The sequence below is a fragment of the Anopheles aquasalis genome, chromosome 2, assembly GCF_943734665.1.
Source record: "Anopheles aquasalis chromosome 2, idAnoAquaMG_Q_19, whole genome shotgun sequence".
In the NCBI taxonomy this organism is placed as follows: domain Eukaryota; kingdom Metazoa; phylum Arthropoda; class Insecta; order Diptera; family Culicidae; genus Anopheles; species Anopheles aquasalis.
The window spans coordinates 13,190,135-13,212,500 of record NC_064877.1 but is presented as its reverse complement, the minus strand read 5'-3'; the positions used below and the strand labels follow the sequence as shown (position 1 = coordinate 13,212,500).

The 22,366-nt window shown below is 50.2% G+C and overlaps 1 protein-coding gene across 1 annotated transcript in view; it reads right to left on the bottom strand.

Annotated features, from left to right (window-relative positions):
• Nucleotides 1–22,366, bottom strand: part of LOC126571253 (uncharacterized) — a 106,141-nt gene that overhangs the window by 43,313 nt on the left and 40,462 nt on the right. The window contains exons 4-5 of the mRNA XM_050229614.1: nt 11,682–11,746; nt 3,498–3,587 (exon numbers count right to left, since the gene is read on the bottom strand). Of these exons, the coding sequence (XP_050085571.1) occupies nt 3,498–3,587; nt 11,682–11,746 (155 nt within the window). The remainder of the gene's footprint in view (nt 1–3,497; nt 3,588–11,681; nt 11,747–22,366) is intronic.

Genomic DNA, 22,366 nt, shown 5'->3' with positions numbered 1-22,366 from the left:
ATTTCGTTCAAGTGCTTCAAATAATAGAAAATGTTTTTACACTTTCGAGAAATTCATAAAAACATTTTTGCTATTATTTTAATTTTTAATTTGAAGTTCAAAAGCTTTTTATAAAAAACCTTCTGTTACCATTATGTAAAATTGTGCAGCTTGGAAGATAAGATGTACGATTGTTTCTTCCACAACAGATTATCTTAAAATGTTGTTAAGATCATGCAAGTTCCCCGACTTTACACTATTAGCATGCTGCATCTTTCTTGATCGAGGGTTTGATGCTATATGCAGCATAATGCAGCATAATAAAGTTCAATTGCTCAACATTGAGTGTGACCCAATGACACATAAAACTCAAGCCCGGCTCCTTCTCGTGTGCTCTCCTATCAAAGCCTCACCAGACCTCATTACCAATGCGCAAGTCTCGAGAAGTCCGGATTGTGGTTTGACGCGGAAAATTACTCGTTCTGCTCGTTCTCCTGGGGTCCGGGATGCCCAATTTGGCGTGAAAATAAATTGAAACACCAATTGATGGCGAACCGCAATAATGAACCTGTGCTGTGGCTGGTATGTGGTTGCCCTGGTCATCATACTCCACCTCATCACTTTGTTCCGCTTTAGGTCTCGCATCTGAGCCGAAGCGAGGATAAATTGAAACAGAACGAGACGAGAAGGTGCACGAGGAACTTGGATTGCGGTTTTCACACTCCGATCCTTTCAGCCAGCCAGGTAATTGCGCTCGTGAATTACTCTAGGATTGCTGCCGAAAGGGCACCTCCTAATCAGCTTATCAACTCGCTAATCATCGTCACCTAGCGATGAGGGGTGTACCATCAAGTCTCACCAGCGCAAACACATACACTCACGGCCAGCATGCAGCCCAACACGTCACTTGATGGACTTGAATGAATGAGGTGCCGTGGTGCACTGCAAGCAACTGACAGGCTGTTGCTCGAACTTTTAGCAAAATGCAAATTGGCCATCACACCACGGGAGACCTCCGGCACGTCAGTGGAGTGGAGTCAGGTTGCAGCGCGAGGCGTTGATGCGTTGAACCTTCTGACGTTGACCCCAAAAACCCAGGAGAAGCCAGGATGCGACCGATCCAAGGCAAATACCCAATGGGGAGCGATGAGCCTTTTTGGATCGGGATCGGGACCGGGACAGGACCGGGGCAGAGAACAATATTAAAAGCCAATCCATTATCGTCCAGTGGATCGGTGGCGACGGCGAGTGAGCGCGTTTTCGGCGAGGATCAACTCAGAGATCGCGAAAGTAAAGGAAGAAGGGCGATCCTGGTGTGGCGAGGATGGTTTGATTTGTTTTCCATTTCACACCTCGTTATCACACACAGTCTCCTCACCCGTGGCATGATGCTGATGGCACCTCTACCTCTCATCTGATGCCCTTCCCTTTGACACCAAGAAGCCATCAAACGTAACCTCAAAAGCTGCATCGTCACTTCGGTGTGTCGTGTGCGCTTCTCGCGTGCTCTGCCGAGGCCTGCCGTGCTGACTGATGGTCGCTCCGCAAGTTCCGAATCCAATTCATGGATGCCTTTCGTCCTGTCACGTCTGTCTCTCGCTCGACGACCAGTGCATCCGAGCATACCATAGCGTTCCTGCCGCGGAACTGACACTTCACAGTAATCTCGCTGGACATAATCATATTTCTCCCCCCCTCAACTTCACCCTTTTGCACCCTTCGCTTCATTCGTTCTTTCTCTTCTTCTCCTTGTGGAACCATTTATGGAAGCGAATTTGATTTTTTTGTATGTTCTCATTTGGGGCAGAGGAGAAGAAAAAACACGGAAAAAGTAATATTAAAACCAAAGCAGATCCTGCGCTGCTCTCCTAGGACCAGGTTTCCTCCCTGAGCCAGTGCATTGCGCGCCGGGCGAAAAAAAGAGGGCGAGAGAAATAATAAACATCAAAACAATCATATTTCACCAGCAGCAGCCAGCGCGCAGGAAGCACGCAGCAGGGTTGACGGGCGCGCGTACGGCTTCGCACCCGCACACATCCGAGCACAATTGGCCGGTCAGGAAGATCAACGATCCTCCTTCGCTTGGTACGGCAGCGAGGGCGCGCGCGCGCTCGCGCCCCGACTTTCTGCTTGGAAATTGTTTCCCAGGAAGCCCATCTCCGGATTGTGCCTGGTCTTCCAGCACCACCAGCAGCAAGGTGGCCCCCGTGAGTTCACCAGTGCTCGCCGAAGATGACGCTGTCCAATCTGATCCATCCCTCGGTTGGTGGTGTGCCCGGGGAATGAAGGGATTGTAATACGATCGGATGCGCTTTTTAACAAATTGCCGTGGTGCGAAATTTAAGATGATATCTTTCTCGCCTGTTAGCCGCCTCCGTGGGTACGCTGGCTGGCTGGCTGGCAGTTTGCAACGTTATGGCATGTCCCTCTGGCTCCGGGAGTTCGCTCATTCTCGCCCCCTCACCATTTAGCCTGCCCTTTTAGCAGCAAAACAGGGGAAGAGCCAGGCGACGGGGTGAAGATGCAAGAGGGCTTATGCCATTATCACACGGCCATCCGAGACCAGCGGGAGACCATTCGGTGTGTGTGTGCACGCGATCAGGGTGAGCATTTGGAAGAAGTGTTTCAATCCGGGCGGAAGGTCTTGGCCAGAGTCGCGAACACCTCGCGGAATGGAATGGCGATGAGCAAGATGTACTGCTCGCTGCGACCACCGTCCTTCCCGGGGGGACGAACGAGACGGTGGGGCAGATGTTTAAACGATGTTTGAAGCACGTCAAGACACAGGCTGGTCGGCACAATTAACGTTATACTTACAGTGTCGAGACTGAGAGCGAGAGAGAGAGAAGTGCGCGATGCTTCGAATCCTCTGGCGCATCATTCCCTCTGGACATCTCTTGTTGTTGCTCCTCGGGGTACGCTTGTTAGTCCTGTTCAAGTTTCTGTTTACATTAATTTTTGACGCCAATTTTTTTTCGTGGAAACCGAATTCCCATTCCACGCCGGTTCATCGCTTGATGTAGCGCGCAAGTCTTTCTCGGTGGGAACGAACGAATCTCCGAAATTCGCAGTAGCTTGTGGTGCTCTAAATGAGTCATTAACCGCGCTTGTGACACGCAGCAACTGTTCGTAATCATGACAAATTGCTCTGACGTAACTCAAGGCAATCGCTTGCTTTGCCTTTGAGTTCCGCGACGTCAATCGATTGGAGTACACTTTGACATTCACCAATCAACAGGAGCAGCTCTAGCGACGTGTGCAAACGTCGCCGAATTATTTACACGTTGAACCAAAAAACAATCAAAGCTAATCCCAAAACTCCGTCCCCTCCATCGAGCTAAAAAGCCCAGTAGCGGCCATCAAATGACGCCCCCGGACGGGGAGTTGTGTTAATATAACCTCGAATATAAATCCTGCAATTCGTCAGACTGCCCGGTACGGTATCCAGTATTAGTTTGAAAGAGAGGGAGCGCGCTTGGGTGAAATGAATCATCGATCTGAGTTGGGATCGAACTTACCATCGAGTGACCAAGATATTCGGCCGCATTATCCGAAATGTACAGCAGCTTCCCGTTCTGCGTCAGCATCATGAGAAACCCGGACAGTGCCTGAAAGTGAGGAGAGAGAGAGAGAGAGAGAGAACGAGAGAGATAGTGAAAGAAACTGATAGAGAGTTATTGAAGTCACATAAAAAAAAAGAGTGAGCTCGCAGCGTCCTCGCCGTCCTCGGCGTCTGTGAATCACCTTCACAGGATTCCAATACTAGTTCTGCTCCCAGAGTTGCCGCCGTCAGCACCACTACCACCACTATCATAACCCTGAGACTGTGGCTACGGGAACGGATCAATAATTTAAATCTCTCCCCCCGCGCTTGAAGGTCCAACCTCCGGTTGGCGACGTCGGCGGCTTCGTTGACGAAAAACGCGCCTGACATCTCGTCACTTTCGGACCACCACCTCCATTCCACACCACACCGCTCCGATGACCGCTTCATTGGCCACTTACGTAAACCTGACAAATCATCAAATTTTCCAATCAAATCAATCTCCAAGTGACATTCCCTCCAGAGGGGGGGGGGGGGGGGGGGAATCGACCAGAATGGCGGATTGGGATGGATCCTATACGCCCAGCCTCGATGTGAATGCCGCTCGCTGTGAGGTTTCACACGGACCCGGACTCGAGCCTCACCGAGCCCCCTTACACCCGCTCCGCTCTTTCGAGAAATCATCATTCCTCATAATCCGCACATTCTGCCGTCACGGTGGCGCATACGATTGCTTTCGTTTGCTTTAATACTCGCCGGCTGGTCGAGCGGCCGGTCCGAAAGCTTCTGCGGTCCCTTAGGTCCAGGAGGGGAAGGTGGCGCGAGCCTTGGGAACTTTCAGTCCCTTTTCCCTGCTCCTCCAGAAATTCACATTCCCGAATTCCTGCGGCTCCATTTTGTTTCGTGCTGTTGTTGTTGTTGTTTCCTTCGAATTCTGTTGATGGTGGCCAGTGGCAACGACCACGAAAGCCCGGTTCCGCCCCCCGGGTTGGTCTGTGAGAATCGCGCAAGGCACTCATCAAAGCAAGCGGCGGCGAAAGTGCAGATTGTGGCGACGTTGGCGACAGTTCCAAAGCGGTTAAAAACCGTTTGGGACTCCTTGGTAACTTGAAGGATTAGGAAGTGTCTGGGATCGGGTGCCGGGAGGGGCGCGATACAAAAAGAGAATGAAATCAATTTCGCTTCACAATCCGCGATCTGTTTCGTCACTCCGAGATCACCGAAAAGTGGTGTCACCGGGTGGGGGTATATCGGGAGTTACTCAATGAATCGGTTGCACACCAAGGAGATTCCCAACGTATCGCTGTTTCACCAGCTGGAAGTCACGATCAGTTGGCGCTTGAAGTTGAAGTTCCAAGTTCTTTGTTTTTGGTGTCGTCTGTGAACCGGGAATGAAACGCGAATGCTCGTCTCGTCTAAGGTGGACGGACGGATGGAATTAGGTCACATACATTGTCTTGTGTTCCGGTTGAATGACTTCACTTGAATACCAGTATCCCCAGTATTGCTTCTTGCTTCGTCTCGGGCAGACATCGCCGGCATACCTTCGCTGCGAGACCAGAAATAATTTTCCCAGGGTAATTCCCTTTTCCGATCCGATGATGGGCTTTTGCGAAATTGCAATCCACCATCAAACTCCATCAATTCTCCCTCCCGACCCCCCTGCTCCAGCATGCCGCCTCTGCGAATGCAAACACACAATCGATCAAAGATCACATCACCAATCCACCCCCACCACGGCATCTCGGAGCTTCTCGAGTAGCAATTCCAACTCCACATACCCACCGGCTCAACCAGTCGTCGACGGTTGCACCAAACGAGCATCGGCCAGTTGCACTGAGGTGCATCGGCAGTTGCAGTTGTACAACCAAATAAATCTATTGACTATTGCACCTCTGGCACTGCGGGGGCCTTCGCGGGGCCACATAAGCCACTTCGCAAGGCGCCCGGGGCATTACTGAGATCCAAAACCCAGTGAGCGACATCTACTGGAGGGAGCCAGGCCAGCACAACTGGTCGCGATGAAGGTAAAGGTAAACAATAATCGATTATCCCGCGCTCCGCGATCCGAACCTGACTGCCGGAGAGATGATTGCATGTGATTTGGAGACGTTTCAACGACGTACCATACCGTGGTGGTGATGTGGCCACAACAATACTGTGCCAACAATACCACCACAGTAGAGACAGTAGACCAATTGTAACTTCGAACGATGCTCCTCACAGCTACGTTGCTACGCCCGGCAGTACAACTAACAGAGGGAAGAAGATAACAGAATGCGACTATTGTTATGGGAATAATCCGTAGTTCGCTTCGTGGCTATCGGCTCACGGATCGATTACCGATCGACGACGATCATCATCATCATGATCATCATCGGCATTGGCGGGGGGGCATTGGAATTGTTCAATTATTTATTGCGAGCTTAATTGTCGACAATTTGTCATCCTCGTCGGCCCTTGTTCCGGCATCGAATCGAAGCTTCGAGCGCTTCTGATTCTGGATAGCGACTTCACAACAAACGGCCGGGTTGGCATTGGACTCATTTACACGCCAACGCGAAGGAGTTACGATGTACGATTATCCGTTGTGATGGCGATCCATGAAATGATGATAAATGATTGATAATGGTGGTTGTGTAGGGCTATCTATTCCGAGAGTTTCCGAGTGATTTCAAAGTCATCGAGCGCCTTATTCTAGTTTGATTGATCAGCGATCAATAACAACTTTTGATTCTGATTTCAATGATTTTGTAGATTTAAAACCATCTGCAAAAAAGAATACTCCTAAAAGCATAAACATGCAAAAAGTCATCTTAACTTCCCTGTCTCTGTTCTCTTGAACCTTTCCCCCTGGTGTGATCCTGGTGTGATCTGTCAAAATCAGAATTCGCTCCACACCGTGTACCGTGACCGGAGTAGATCCCAGAAGGCAAGAAATGTGTTCGCATTAATGCACTAATCGCACCACTTACGCCAAATGCGACGCCATGTCAACACTTAACAAAGCATGAAAATGGATTTCACTGCCTCGACTCCCTTAGCACCAACATCACCTCGTTCCACCTTCGCCAAATCGGGATCGCCATTTCTTTTGTGCCAGGCACTGTGGTCCCTGCTGCACACCGAGCAACCGAGCAGCGTTCCGCTGCATCAGTCAGTAACAATTCGAATCCGTACGTCGACCGAACCATGGCAAAGGGGTAGCCAAAGCGATTCTTTCTTTGCTGCTGGCTGCTCGGTTTGCGATCGTTGCTGCCGTGGAGAATTCGTTCCATCGCTCGCGTCTCCGGCGTTGAAAACCGTGGAAACTGGGTCATTGAGGCTCGGGGGGATTGTTGTGCAAAATATGAGTAAACATATGCCTTTGCTCCTTGCAGTGCCTGGAATGGGATTGGATTTCAGCCAAGAGTGTGTCTACTTCGTGCCTGGAGGGACTGGATACAGCTGAGGATTACACTTTTGGGCTCTCTGTATTGCGTTTCTAGTAAATTCAATCTTATATTAACTTCTACTCAAGGTAACACTCATTCTGTTGGTTTTTCTGTGGCAAGAGAAAACACTCTTTACTTCAAACGAAGCTTTCCTAAACCGCGACAAACAATCGAAGACCGTGTCTGGGTGGCTAGCTGGCTGGCTGGCTGGCAGCATCCATACGCGGAACCATAAATGGTAATCATGCGGACGGATGGATGACCATGTGACCACAACGGCCGAGTCCAAGAATTCCCTCTGCTCCATTGTGGCTTCGTCTGAGGCTCTCGCTGGCGGCCACTACCAAAAGTGGCTGGCAGCATCAACCTCGGCAGCAGCAGCAGCAACCTTGGTTTACTGGATGGCGCCCGCTTATGCATCTCTATAACGCCCCGCACCACACTCGCAGCTGCTTGGGATGAATTCAATCTTTTCTAACATTTCTTATCCCTCCCCTTTCTACATTTCGTTCGTGTGTATGCTTGTGCGGGTGTGTGTGCCTCTTCCACATTGGGCAAAAATGATAAATTCATTGTTAATGTAATAAATATAGGCAAAGTCGACCGTTCGACCTCTCTCGCCGTCCTCGCGCAGACCTCCCCAAAAAAGGAACTGTGGCCTCGCGGTCCCTCGTGGCCAACACACAGCAGCAGCAGCAGCAACCGGAGTGACCACCCAATTGGGCGACCGTTTGGGATGGGACGAGCTTAAAACGAGAGTAAAGCAGTCAAACCGACGGATGGACGAACGGACGGACGGACACTGTCCACCGAGGAGAGCGACCCCAGCGAGGATTATGATTAATCGTTCCATTAGACCTGTTTACCTCACGGATCTGAACCCGGGACCCCGGTTCCAGGTGATCGAGACGCCACTCGCGCGCCCGGGAGATTCGAACTCAAATCAATCCAAACCGGAGACGGCGGGAAGAACGGTCCGTACGATCGAACGGCTTCGATTTACCATTTTAACGTTGTTTACGTTGTCCAACGCAACGCAACAAACCCTCTCCTCCGTCTTTGACAGTGACGTTAAGCTCAGACGAAAGCAATCATCGGGAGGACGTTTGCTGGTGCTGGTGCTGGTCTAAGTGACTAAGTGGGTGTCTCGCGGTGATCGGACCGGGCAGGGATGAGGAGCAAATAATTCCCTCTAATCGTCATCGCCGGAACGGGACGCCAAATGGCGAAACGGGCGCGTAGTGCGACCAATCCGATTCCGACCCGTGTTGGAACTCAAACTCCAGGTTTCGCACCGCAACAGGTCGCGTGATCTGATCGATTAAAGGCATGGCCAATTCTGCTGAGAGTAGAATCACCGGAAACTCGGCGGTGCTTTCCTGTCCGTTTCGCTTTCGACTCCGCTTGCTTTGTCGTTGGATTCTTTGGGCTTCTCCTTAGAGACATCAAGTTGGTTTACCAAAAAAAAAAACGGTTCCATCGCAAAGTGTAAGAAAATGTTGAATTGTGCTCAAGTATTCCAAGCTCAAGCACACCAAATGCATCCCTGAAGAGAAGAGCGGAAGAGCAGCGGAAATGCGACAAGCTAGCGGGCGATATCGCGACCATCTTTGCATCTCTTCTACGTTCGCCCGCGATTTGGCATTCGATTTTCCCGCGCTGCACAATGTTCCAGCTGTCCATCTTTGGCACACAATTGTGCCGACGAATCATTAAAGTCATTACACGCAGTTGCAGTGTTTGCAACAACGTTGCAATACGCCGGTTTCGGTTTGGGAGCGTTGAACAAGCATGTAAACCTGTGAGCCAACGGCCAGAAGAAAGCAGAACAAACGTAAGACGCACAGTGGAAGTGGAGCATCAGTTGTGGTTCGATTGCAATCCCCTTAGTTCGTGGTTGGAATCGAAGCCGATTAACTGCCCCGGACTGCAACCGCGATAACGCAAAGGGGACAAGCTTTCAGACGGCCAGTTTTTGCGATAAGTCCCTGTTCGGATGTCGAGGATCCGTCTCGGGCGCTGAGCCGAGCTGATCAGCATGAAAATGATATCCCCGCTCGGAATGAGGGAGAAAAAAGATGGTAACCGGCAGGAGGTCAAAGTGAAAACAAACAAAATTAAGCTTTAAAGTGCTAAGATGTGATGCTCTCAGCCTTTCAGCACATGCAGCGCGCAGCTCAAGATCCAGCAAAAGCTCCGCAGAAAAGCAGCTCAGACCTCGCCAGGTTGAGGTTTTGTGAAAGTGAACCCGGAGGATGAGCGACAGAGCGAACCCGACGCCGAGCCACCTCAGGATTTGGGTTGGAGTCTTTTATTTACATTCACGAAGCGGTGTCACTCCCCCTTCCGTGCCATTTTCGCTCGTGTCTCGACTTGACTTAGACGAGCCTCGAGTTGGCCAGCCAGGGAGCGAACGCAAAAGTGCGTCCATAAATGAGCTCGCCATAAATCACCATTCCCGGGCGGTGTGGGGTCGCTGGGTGTTTTGGGTTAAATGGAATTGGAGCCCTCTCCCTCCTTCTGCTTGGGACACACACAGAGAGTGGAGTGTGGTTCCAGCGGTTTAGTTAGAGTGCCGGCGGAGGATTTGAAGGGAAATGGAATGAGAAATCAATCATTTTGCACTTTGATGACGAAAGCACCCGAATGAGGGAGAGGATGAAGGTTGACGGATCGGAAACGGGGTGATCTAATTGTTAGACAACCAACGTCAACCGCTCCTGGGGGGGTTGTAGGTTTGATTTTCTGAATTGAGAAAAAATAAATCCTTCATAGAACTTCAAAGGACTTTTTTGGATTTGACGCCAGAGGATTTTTGGAGAACAAAGTGTAAAAACAACAGATTTATGACATTTCCAATTTCTCAAAAAAACTGCAGCGTACAGTACAAATGGTTTTCTTCTACAAAAAAATCTTTCTTATCTAACTGCATGCTTTGCCAAATCCTGTAGCATTGAACTGTTGCTTCTGTTTACTAATTTGAAAAGGGAATGTTAATAAAACAATGAATGAGAAGCAATTCAATAATAAGCAATTCTTTGTAAAGACAGTTGGAGCTAAATTTAGAATGGAATTTTGTACTTTGTAGCATTGCTCTATTGCAAAATATTCCACATTTTCTTATTCAAACATGAACAATGTTTCTTTACGCAAGCAAAACAGATCTAAAACAGTCGCTAAAATATTTTTAAACCCAGAAATAGCATTTGCCAGTTCAACTACTGTCTAGCGTAGACATAACTATTTCAAAATACTAACCTTTTCAATCGTTCTTATACAAATTGAAGGTTTTTTTTGACGTTCAAAAGAAATTGCTCAGAATAATCCACGAAAAACTTTTTTCAAAGTTAATTCAATTCTAAATGTGTTGCCAAAAACATCCGCAAACTCATAAAACATTCGTAGAGCTCCTCTAGAGTTCCAGAAGTGGCCACGAATCCCATCGACACGAACAGCGCGCTCCTGCCAGCGACGCATTCATCAAAAGTAAATAAAGATCCAAACACATCGCGCGCGCGCACAGCCTGGTTGCAACACTGCTGCTGCTCCTGCTACTTCTACTCCTACTACTAGTGCAGACACCGGAGTCTATGTTCGCCAGTCAGCCGGCACATCCGCAACACAGCGCCTTCACACGCTCGCCCGCTGTACGATGAATGACAAATCAATGAACATCGCAGCGGGACGGATCGCAGGCGCAGCGAGTGGCCAACCAGTCAGGCCCAGTAGACTGCTTCCCACCGCAACATGACGTCAGGACCGGGAGAAACACACCAGAAACACACCACCTAGTCCACGGTCTAACGAGCTTCACAACTCCACCCGGACTTTTGCTCCAGATTTCCCATCGAGCCCGACCGCTAGTCCCGCCGGTTCTCAGACCCCAAAAACTCCGCGGCCAATCAGCAGCATGTCACGTTTTGGATTCTTCGTCGTCAGTGCTGTCAGTAGTGGAGTCAAACTCTTTGCCCAAACACACATATGGGAAACTGCTCTCTCTTTCTCTCTTTAGAGAGAGGGAAAACATATCATCATCATCATCAATGGAGGGGTGGAAACTAGTGGAATGGCACGGATGAACATCTTCCGCCCGGCCCATCATCGTGGCTCTACTAAAATCGATCAATTATAATTATAATTCATCGAGAGTTCTACTTTGCGCCTTTTGCGCCGGCTCGAAAGCGAAATCCTCTACCCAACAAACAGTTAATTGCCGACGACGACTAGACCTCGACTGCCGGGGGGAATGATGGAGAAGGCTTTTGAAATGGATTTCGATTCCGCAAGTTGTCGGCAACCACATAAGCTACGTCAGGGGGCCCACAAGGAGCGAAACTCGTGGCTAGCGATGAATGGACAGATCGAGTGAGTGAATGGGGGTGCACGTTCCGGGAGCGGACCAAAGAGATCGATTCGAACGCGGTTCCTCTAGCACGCCCTCTTCCGCGATGAAAGTGTTCCCACAGTGTGGTGTGCGTGTTCCGTGCGTGAATCGCTAATTAATCGGAGCACCGGGATCCCACTGCAATTAGCGTGGTGTACCGCTGGCCCACTCCCTTGCACCCCACTGCATCCTGCACAATAAACGCGGATGCAGTTGCGTAGGGGTTTTGTTGTGGCGTAAGCATCGCGATGATTGCCTTGGATTCGTGTGGATTTGCACAGGATGCGTGGCGATGTTCGATGCGCGAAAAGGTTTCAGCAGATTGGAGTGCGTGGCTTACCTTCGAAAATCCTATATTTGGTGTCGGTGCCGAGTGAAGGCCTATGTCGATGCTGCGTTTGAATACTGGAAGGAAAGGAAGGAGAAGAAAAGAAGTTGAATTAAGTATCTAGAAGTTACTGAAACTCCTCCGAATGAATTCTTTCCGTAAGTTCCGTGTTAAAATTCCTGTCATCAAACTAGAGGAAAAAACGCCAAAGGTACTTTCACTGAAGGAACTGGAACTGGGCAACACACCCTCGCACTGTTTCTGTGACGAATCGACGCAAAAAACGGAAAAGGTGTAAAGGGCAACCAGACAAACGATATGTTGAGCAGCAGCAGCAGCAGCAGCAGCATCAGCGGTTTGTTATCCAACTGTGCGATCAATAATCATGTGGCATGAAAGTGTGTGGCTGGCGGGCATCAGACTGGACAAAGGCTGCCAAGAAGAGAGTGTTTGTGGAGTGGCGTGGCGTGGATGGTTTGTTTACTCAGTCAGTCCATTGAGTCCGTGGTGTCTGAAGTCCTGAAGCGGCCTTATGATGCACGTACGGGGTTGCACCGTAGCGAATTGATCTGCTGCGCGCGGTGGGTGGCATCTGATCTGATCGCAATGCCCACTACCCTGTGCCATGTGCATTGCTGCACTTTGGCGTTATGTGTGCTATGGCAAAGGTTCGATAAATTAACAGAATATTAAAGGAAAATATCCGCTCCGTCGGGTTTTCTAACACAATTTGCAACATTTTACCGCAAGAGAGAACGATCATTCTCAGTCGTTCAGTGGTTGCGATCTCCACCACTGAGATCTGCAAACTCATCCCACATCCCGTCGGCATCTACTGCGAATGCATCGCAAAGTACCTGGCACCACTTGACGAGCCTCTCTGCGGGCGAAGGGGTGCTTGCAACTCATAATTCGGCAGGTGCTGATCGATATCGACATCTTGCGGGATGTGAAGCGCAGGGGACCAACCGCTGCGCCTTAGCAAAAGCCATCAAGATCCAACCGGCGCGCCAACCGGCGCAACCCACGCAAACGCGTTACGCGAGCAAACGGAAAGTCGAACTCTTGTCGTCGACGTCGTCGTCGCGATCTGTGGGTGAGGTTATGGCCACACCACAACGCCACATGCTGGTAGCAAACGGCTGACATGGCGGCTTGGCTGGCTGGCGTGGTAATTGTTAGCTGTCAGCTTCATTGATTGGCCTTTTAGCGAAGTGGTGGTGTCTGAGGGGTCCTTCTGTGCGAACTACATAAAAACCTTCTCTTTCCACCAGGGGAGCGCGTTTTGGGATTGGATTGGCGAGCCTCTTTAATTGATGAGGAGCCGGCTGCAATCCCAAACGTTAATGGTTGCGCCCTTTTTCACGGTGTCGGGGCGACTTACTCCCCCCGAGCGGCCTGCCTTGTAATCGTGTGACAGTTGACGTTTTGTGGTAATGTCGCGTTTGACAGTTCTATTGGCTACCACTAGCAGCATGCCATGCCATGCCATGGCGTCGTGTAAGAAGAAGGAGCCGAGGAACATGAGGATCGAAACTGATGCACGATGAGATGATGAGACGGGTTGGTGTAGCGCCAATGGGTGGGATGTACTCAGTCGCAACAACAGCAACAGCTAAACTGTCATAATCGTGGAGCGAAGAAGTGGGTGGCTTGTGACTACACCGATGACAGGCTGGTCGCACATTCGAGAAGTGCTGAAAGCTGATCGCCAATCGACAATATGGCGTCGTGTGTATTTCGGTTGATTGTAAGGATGCTGAAGACGATCATGAGTTCTCCCCACCCCCGGGGGGGGGGGGGGGGGGGTTAAATCAATGTTTTGATAGAACTTTGCGCTGCAGCACCTGGCATCAATGTCTCTCGCTCTCTTTTTAAATCGAGAGCAAGTGTTCGCCAGATACTATGCCCTGGTTTGCGGTACTTAATGGAAGAGCGGGCTCCCTCCTTGGGACAGATCTAGAGTGAAAAGTCTTGGTTGGCGCTGCGTGATTCAATATCGGGCAAGATAAATGATCTGAGCGAAATCTCACGACCAACTAAGGGCGGAGAGGGAGGTCTGCGCCAAGGCTTTTCCACAGCTAAATGACGAGAATCTACGACTCTTCCTCGCCGGGAGATGCGGGGTGATAAATGAAGCATATCAGCATCGCCCGCGGAAGTCCATCCGCCCGTTCCTCCGTCCGTCCGTTCGCCCGGGGTCAGTACCGATTAATTCAAAGCTCTGACGACGCTGGTGGGTGGTGTTCAGCGAGCGGCTGGCCATTCCGGAGGAAACGCACACTGCGCGCACTAATTGCCAGGTCCCGAACTGCGAGGCATGAGGAACCCCGGTTGGTCGGCACTCCCAAGGGCCATTCCTTCTCTGCCCAAAACAACAAATGAGCCAACCACACGGGAACTCTCTGGATCTGGAGTGACGACTGCGCGCGCGTTCCACTGATCATCAACTCGGCACATCATCTGTTTAATAAATATAGTTAAGCATTTGACTAATTGATTCCTGCCCCAGTTCTCTCTCTCTCGCAGTCTGTCTCTGTCTCTAGCTAGAGGCTTCAGGCACAACAATACGCGATGCGATCCACGATCGGTCATTTGCGGTGCGAGTGCGGCGCCTTCAGGTTCGCATTTAGTAATGTTCCCCCCCCTTCAAAACTCGGAACCAGCTGAGGTTTTCTGTATGATGAGGTGGTGAGAGAGAGAGAGAGAGAGGACGCGCGTCATTTGACCTCCCCCCGAGCCGAGGTGAAAATCGCTCCAATCCGCCTCAAAATGCTGAGAGATCCCGGGCAAGCAAGCAATTAATGAACCGGCATCTTCTTTCTTCTGGGCGGTACATAGCTGTTTGCTCACACAAAAGGGCACCTCATCTTCTTCATCTTTTTCTTCTTCTTCTGCGTCCTGACCCGATAATGGGTATCAGTTTTTGGGAGGCGTGTGCTGCTGAAGGTGATCGTTTAAAGCGGGGAAGGAAATCCGAATCCACATGCTTGTGGCGCTTCGCGGGCGTAACCCGTCAAAAAATCAGCCGAGTGTGTGGATGATGAGTCGGTGCGTTGATTCTGCGCCTTTCTCCTTCTTTATCCACCCTGGTGTACTCTCTGGTCGCTCAACGAGTCTCAGAGTGCGAAGTTCTTGCTGACAGAATTATGTGTCAACTGGCATTACCTTTAACATCGCAGGGCGTGTGTAATGCGCACGGTTTGGTTTGGTTTGTGTCACACATATTAGCATTTCTCAAAAACGTCCAGTAAAAGGCATCGATTGTAACGCCCTACGGACGGTCCCGGACCACGAGAGCCATTAAGTGCTTACACCATTATTATTATCCCCCGAGTCAAGCAACAGCATCTAGCAAACGATAGCCCTAGATAGGGGCTCCCGGTGGTGCTAGAAAATCAATTCCTAACCGCGCGCGCACCCTCCCGCCCCCTCTGCATGCCCTTTTATCCCTCATTCCGTCCGGGACTAGGTTCGTCGCTTGTAATGCAAGTCTTTCGTATGAACAGCGTGCGGTCTTTTGTCGTTCGCTCGCGCGCTCTCCATACGATGATAGTAATTCAACGCGAGTGCACAGGGGACGCAAGAGCCTGAATTAAATGGCTAGCTGGCTGTCGGTGGCGATCTCTAAAAATGGGAATATAAATAAATGTTGAACAAATATTGAATAGACTCCGGACCGCACCGCACCAACCTCAGGTAAATGAGCAATTTGAAGCGGTAAAACCGGTGTTTAGCTCACACTCACTCGCATCGTATGGGCCGGAAGGGAGAGAGAAAAAAAAAGATTAGAAGTAGGTGTTGCTGGTGCTAATCCCTGTCCTGTCTGGTGATCAATTCCTGGAGTGTGACTTCTGGCACCATCGTACAGAGTGTGCGAACAACCGCCCCCGGGGTCTAAGTTATGGTCGATTGGGTGTAAAAGAGGCACAAGCCGGAGAGATCGAAGCTGCTACATTAGACGCTAGTAGAGGGCATCCGCATTCAGCAGCAGGTACGATCAGGACCTTCGTTAGAGAGTACGGAGGCGGTGGCAGTGGTGGCTTGTTAGAGTGATCAAACGCTGCAGCACAAACAACGCACAACAGCACATTTACAAGCAGTTTTTTTTTTTGGTGAGCCCACGGGCTCTCGGAGGGGTGGGGGACCACCATTTATAGCGTGAGAAAATAATCCATCGCGATCAACAGCGTGCGCGATCTTTGCCGAGGTCGACCAATCGCCGCGGCGGTGCTTCCTGAGACACCACGCCGTTCCACAACCGGAGCTCTTCTCATTCACATTGGATTGAGTGAGTGAATGAATTTTTAATTGAATTTATTTGCCATTCCGTGCGGTAAGGCGGCCAACGTACTCCATTTGTCAGCACGGAGGCGCAGCACTGGACCATTGTGTGTTTGTGTGCGCCTGTTGGGTGCCTTTTAAGGTAGGCAGACTTTATTGAGACGATCATGCCATTCCATGCTCCTAATTTGATAACCAACATCATCCCGGAGGCCAATCAAATGTAATGTTTGATGGGAAAATGGGTGCAATATGTTTCAGGGAAACAATTGAAGTGATGTCCAACCATGAAAGCGAATTACTAAAAGCGTTGAAAAGATTTGTTAGCGATGCTAAAGCAATGCTAAACTCGAAATGGAAACGATCGCTTGGTAATATAAACCCCACGGACCAGATCATCAACGGGATATTAAAGTCGGTAACGATCGTTTCGTACGAAAGATGGCCAACGGTAATCACCTGCACACCTGGAACGCTGCGTTACGTTGAATAACGAATGACAGTTCGCACCGTTCACCCAAGCAGTGACCGCGATCATGCATGTCATGCGCTGGCACCGTAATGAAGCTCATGTCTGCTCATTTGTGTTGACATTCTCCATCAGCGGACTGGCTGGCCTGGCTTGACAGACGCAGTTTTAAAGATCGTTTAATTTTAATTAAATGATCCACGTCCTCGCAAAGGTGCCGATGAAGTGCGTGGTGCGAGCTGAACGGAATGTCCTGATGGATGGCCAGCTAAGAGGGGATTAGAACAAATTAATTCTCATTTCGCCACCAGCGAGCATTGAGTGCTTGAGGGGAGTGCCACGTACATGATGGTTGGTGGTCCGAGTCTGGTATGCTAGCCTCTGGCGCCAACTCGTGGTGCATAACGCGACTATATGGTATATGCTGCACACCCCCCCCCCCCCCCCCCCCCCCCGGGGGGCCTTATGACAGAATCGTGAATCGTGCTCGATGTAGTAGCGGCTGCCACGGCGCTACGGACACTGGCGACGATAACGCCATGTTCGAATGGCGCCCTATTGGTGCATGCTGCTGCTGCTGCTGCTGCTGCTGGGTGTGGTCCCAACAGTCGCTTCGTCACTTAACGTACTCGTGTTGTGCACACGGATCTCGTTCGTTCATTAGATACCGTCTCCACCATCAAGTCTAATGTCACTGCGGCCAAGGATTTCGGAGGGGCTTTACTATGCTTAGATGCTCGTAGCCACAATTAATGTACACGAATGGCAACGAAGGCACCTTCCTTTTGTTTCTGCGACGAAACAAAGCCCCTCGAGTGGCCCCAATCAGTCCCTTCACTAGGAGTCGGCGGTCTGAGTTTCTGAAGTGGTCATAATTCAGGCATTTACACGCCTGACAGGAACCTGTCAATATGAAACGGCTTACAATGTTTGGAAGCTCCGAGAGGGCGAGCGAGCGAGCGAGCAGGCTGCGCTGAGATCCTATGATGATTGATGATCTCAGGTGCAAGTCTGATGATCATCGACGATCGGGAAGGAATTGGTTCACTGTGCAGTGGCGGCGGCTGCTTCTCGTTTTACAGACTACTCAGCCTTTGATCTCGGCTCTTTTGGTAATGTTAATCAATTATTTTATTTTCAAAGTTTCTCGATCGAGCTCGATGTGAGAACAAATTGGAGTTTGATCGCTATGAAGCTTTTAAAAACTTTGCAGAATACTTTGATCAGCCATTAGCGGAAGCAGAATCCGATTGCTAGACCGGTTCCCACAGAAAAGACGCCCGCGACCGATTGACAAACGATCGATCGATCGATCTTTGATCTGCATTCCCCCATTGCAGGAAGGGGTTTTTTTAACGCTTTATTAGCGAACAACGCGAGGACGCAGGAGGATCAGTCTTTTCAGAAACTCGCCACAGAATAGATTCAATTACGAGGACAACCAAACTCACGGCAGGTTGAATCGCCAATGGATCACCAGGCTGCCCAATTCGAATTGAAAGCGAAACTCTTCCTTAGCCTCACGGAGGGAATGATCGCGATCGTATCGGTCCCAGACCAAGCGAGATCTGAATATGATGGACGACGAAACGACAAATTCGTCGCACTTCGTTCGGGGTCCTTTCAAACCATCGACAGAATAGGGAACATTCAGGGCATTCACAGACCCCCTAGAGGATGATTCTCTCTCTCTCTCACACATTCACGCGCAGTCTATCTGTCAGTTTCTTCCTGTTACACCGCTACTCACACGCAGCAGCAGTTTGCTTTAATAATTTCGTTCCGCTGGTTAATCGTTCTAGTTAGCGTTATCCCGGCAGGGGGTCTCGAAAGTGACCATCCGAAATGCGGGTCACATTGTAGCCATCAACCACGGGAGAGACAGAGAGAGAGAGAGAGAGAGAGAGAGAGAGAGAGAGAGAGAGGGAGAGAGAGAGGAAGGGAGCTAATGCGGCGAAACGAAAACATCCTCCGAGGACGAGGTCGGGGCACATCACCGTTCGATCGATCGCTATGCTCTGGCGATCGTCACAACAGGTTTGCCTTGACTTGGACGTGGCCGTAGCGATCGAAATCGATCCCTACTTCAAACAACGCAATGGCATCCCGCTTGGGGATGCCACAAAGTGTTTCGATCCTCGGACGAAGGTATCTATTGATTATATTCGATGACGATTCAACTTCGGCCCCCCGGCGGAAGGAGGAAGGTTGCTTTTGCTGTCTCGAAAACGCTTTGCCGAAGGTTTATTGATTACTCATCACTCTAGATAGGTTCCCGTCTCGTCTTTCGGAGGAGGATAGCGAACCAAGGCCACGGTCACCGTTGGTGTGTTGGCCCCCTGTTGGTGCTGGTGGTGTATGTAAATTGATAAATTAGTTACGGATTGGGTTTGGGGTGAGCGACAGGTACAGTGTGCGGTTGCTACTGCTCCTGCTGTTGGCTGCACCACGCGCGAGTGAACGAGCGATTAATTGATTTCTGCACTCTTTCTCGGGCCCTCAGGCTCCGTTGGTCTGGTCTGAGGAGAGGAGCGCACTGGAGGGGAGGAATGGTATCTCTCGCATCGTACCGCACCGCATCACCATTCCGATGATTGGCATGGGAGTTATGGGTTGGAATGTTGTGCGCCGGCAAAACGATAAGAAGAGATTTCGACACCAAAAATGCGGACAAAATGGGTCGAGCTTGATGGTCCGTGAACCGTGGCGGCGTGCGATGTGGATAACACACCAGAACGGTATGCGAGCGATGTTGGAACCACCATCGTGTGGTTTTGGTGTTTGGTTAGGGAAGAACGAGATGATGAAGATGAAGGAAGCGGGGAGAGTAGATCATACACCAGCTTTGGGATGCTACATTTTCAATCTATCTATTATAAAAAGATATAAAGAATCAGGGAAAGCTTATTTTTGAGGATTTTTAGTGATAAAATCATAAAACTATTTTTTTCTGGAACCAAGCATCAATTCACGGGAGCATCGGGAAAAGCATCAATTTCCGGGCGAAAATTCGAGTAAGATTGTTAGCTTCTAAAAGCACTCCCGGCAAAATATTTGCATTTTTAATATAACAATGTGATGGGTTTTTATGGTTCTCTGCAAAAATCTAGTTTTACCTAAGTATTTTACAAAACTTCATCAACAAATTTAACAAAAATTGTAATATTCTAGTCATTGATTGATAACATAGCATCTTCCGCAAACCACTTCTATTCATTTATACAAAAAAAAGCTGATTCTCTTATCGCGCTCGCCTCAAATCTCTTTCGGGTTCGTCGCCTCACAGGCATTGCGGTCAAACAGCTCAAATAGAACGCACCGCTGACGTGACGAACCTGCCGGCCAAGGGCGCCGGATGCTTCTGCAGCAAAATCAAAAGAAGATGAGTCGTCGACTCCTTAAACGGTTGCCAAAGCAAGAACAACCGTAGCAAAGAAGCACGGCGGCGGCGTACGCATGGTCGATTCCACCCCCTCTCCCTTTCCAACCCTCGCGCACTACACACGCACGTGCACGATCAACAAGCGCGGTGAATCGTTTGTTCCGATTTGTCGCGTTTATTAGTCGGAACATTTTCCAATTAAAAGGTGAACTCCAGACCAGAGACCGACAACCGTTTAGGTGAGGATGATCACCACGATGATGATGCTGGTGATGATGACGATGAGCCGGAAATAGGAGAAGGTGGTGCGGACGTCCCACCAAAACCAACGCGACAAATCGTGCCGCAGTCGCCGCCACCGCCGCCACGGCAGGGCGCGCACACAATTAGCCGGCTAATTAATTGGAAGACGAGCCCACGGACACATACAGCTAGAGGTAGCGACATCTAACGGTAACTTTCTCCGCTCTCGGAGTGTTCCGTGGATCAGTTACGCGCTCCGTTCGGTTCGTAGCGGCCTTAGGCAGCGACCTAAGACGCCCCCCGGGGGAAGGGAACGTGATGTGCTTACGAGAAGCACCCTTTGCACGAGAGAGAGAGAGAGGAACTGGGGAAACCACTCGAAACCGGAAGAGCCCTTAACCGGTCGACCGACGGACGGTTCTTTGCTTTGACAATTGCATCCGACCTGAGATATCTCATCGCTCATCGCCACCAACCTCCTACAGACCTCACACACGCCACACGTGCCAGATGCCGACAACCATGTGACCATTCCCGGACCCGGCCAAAGGCAAATCCCAGCGGAGGTGGACCTTCTCGAATAGCTAAGTTCGCGTTGCGCCGACGCGGTACTTGTGTTGTGCTCTTGTTGTTGTTGCTGTTGCTGCGTTTGACTAGTTTGTTGCGAATTGCCATCACGAGGAGGTCGAGGACAGATGCTTTCGCCATCAGAAGATGACGAACACACATGCGCACCCCTTTCCATCCATCTCTCTCTCTGGAGATGTTAGATAGGATACACTCTTCACGTTCGCGCTTTTTTCCTGATCTCGTAGGACCAACCACGAAGAGTGCGTGCTCGAGTCGGCAACCAGCCACTACAGACACACCGAGTGGATGAGTGTGTGCGGGGCCGATTCCCAATGGACCTCGATGCATCGTCCGATCGGCTGCGATGCGATGCGATGCGATCTCGTTACCCAGCATCCACGCATCCACATGCATGTGCGGATGCATCATCTTCGTCGATTGTTTTGATTTCAATGGACGTCCTGCGGAGTGTTGTTGTGATGTTGTTTGCGGTCCCCATAAGGCCCGTGCCTGGGTCCGTTTATTAATCCAACATCTTGCGACAAGCACTACGCACTCGACACCATCCGGAAACTATGGAATGTTGTGACGATCATGCACATTCGATTGTGGGGCTGTTTGTTGAATTTTGATAAAACCAAAGCCATTTTGATGAGCACTGAAGCAATACTCGCACAGGTGACAGGTGCGCCTTGTCGCAACGTGCACGTCCTTGAATCAAAACTCTCCCGGCCGCACAAAAGGTGAAGGAGCGTCAATTACATCTGCGAGCGCGATCAAGCGGAATTGAATCGGTTGTCTTCCCAGCAGCAAGCATCTCCGCGGGCATGTAGGCGTACAGAACATGGTTCCACTGCTCACCAGGCGACCGGCATCGTATTGGAATGGAACCACGCTTCGAGGTGGTTCCCTTTGTTCCGTGATCCAAGATCCCACGGTGCCACGGACATGTTTATTAAATTCGAAAGGGCTACACACCATTATTAAGGCCGAACCATCGCGAACGACGATCTTTACCGCCTATGTTGATCCGTCCTCGCCATTCCAGCAAGCACCTTTTTGCGAGCGCGCGCGCGATCATGTTTAAGTGGTGCAGTATCTCAGCATCAAGGATCGCATCAGGGTGACAATCGTTTAAGATGAGAAGACACAACCGAGCGTCTTGTGAATGTGTTTGCTGGCTAGGGGAGAGTATTAGAGGATCTCTCCCCATGTGAGTGTCTTCTTTGATCCTCATTTAATCATAAACTATTCCTCAAATCAACCAAATTAAGTACACATTGAAGAAATCATCGAAAGATGGCTTCCAGTTCAACTCGAAAGGTATAAACTCACAGAATAGAAAAGGCAAAGGCACCCGGGCTAAGTGGATGCAAATGTATGCTTCCGGAACTGAGTGTAACATCACATTACCGCCAAGGTCGTCGGTCACACTCCGGTCCAATCTCCGCTGCCCGCCAATTACTGGCACGCAAAAGATGCACCAGCGCGTAGCCAAGTTGTCGTCCGTAACGACGACGACGACGACGACCACGACGACATTGCTGCAGCATGTCACGTTATGACACGTGCCGTGAGGAGGAGCGGTCATTCCTTCTTTCGCTCGCCTCGCTTCTCTCCGCGGCACTCCGGCATAATTGAGCGAGACCACAGCAATCAGCTTAAACGGCTCGCTCATTGTTTGCAGCTCATTTTCGCCTCGTTTTACGCAATTAAAATTTCTTCTAGCGCTTCTCCCCACACACCTTA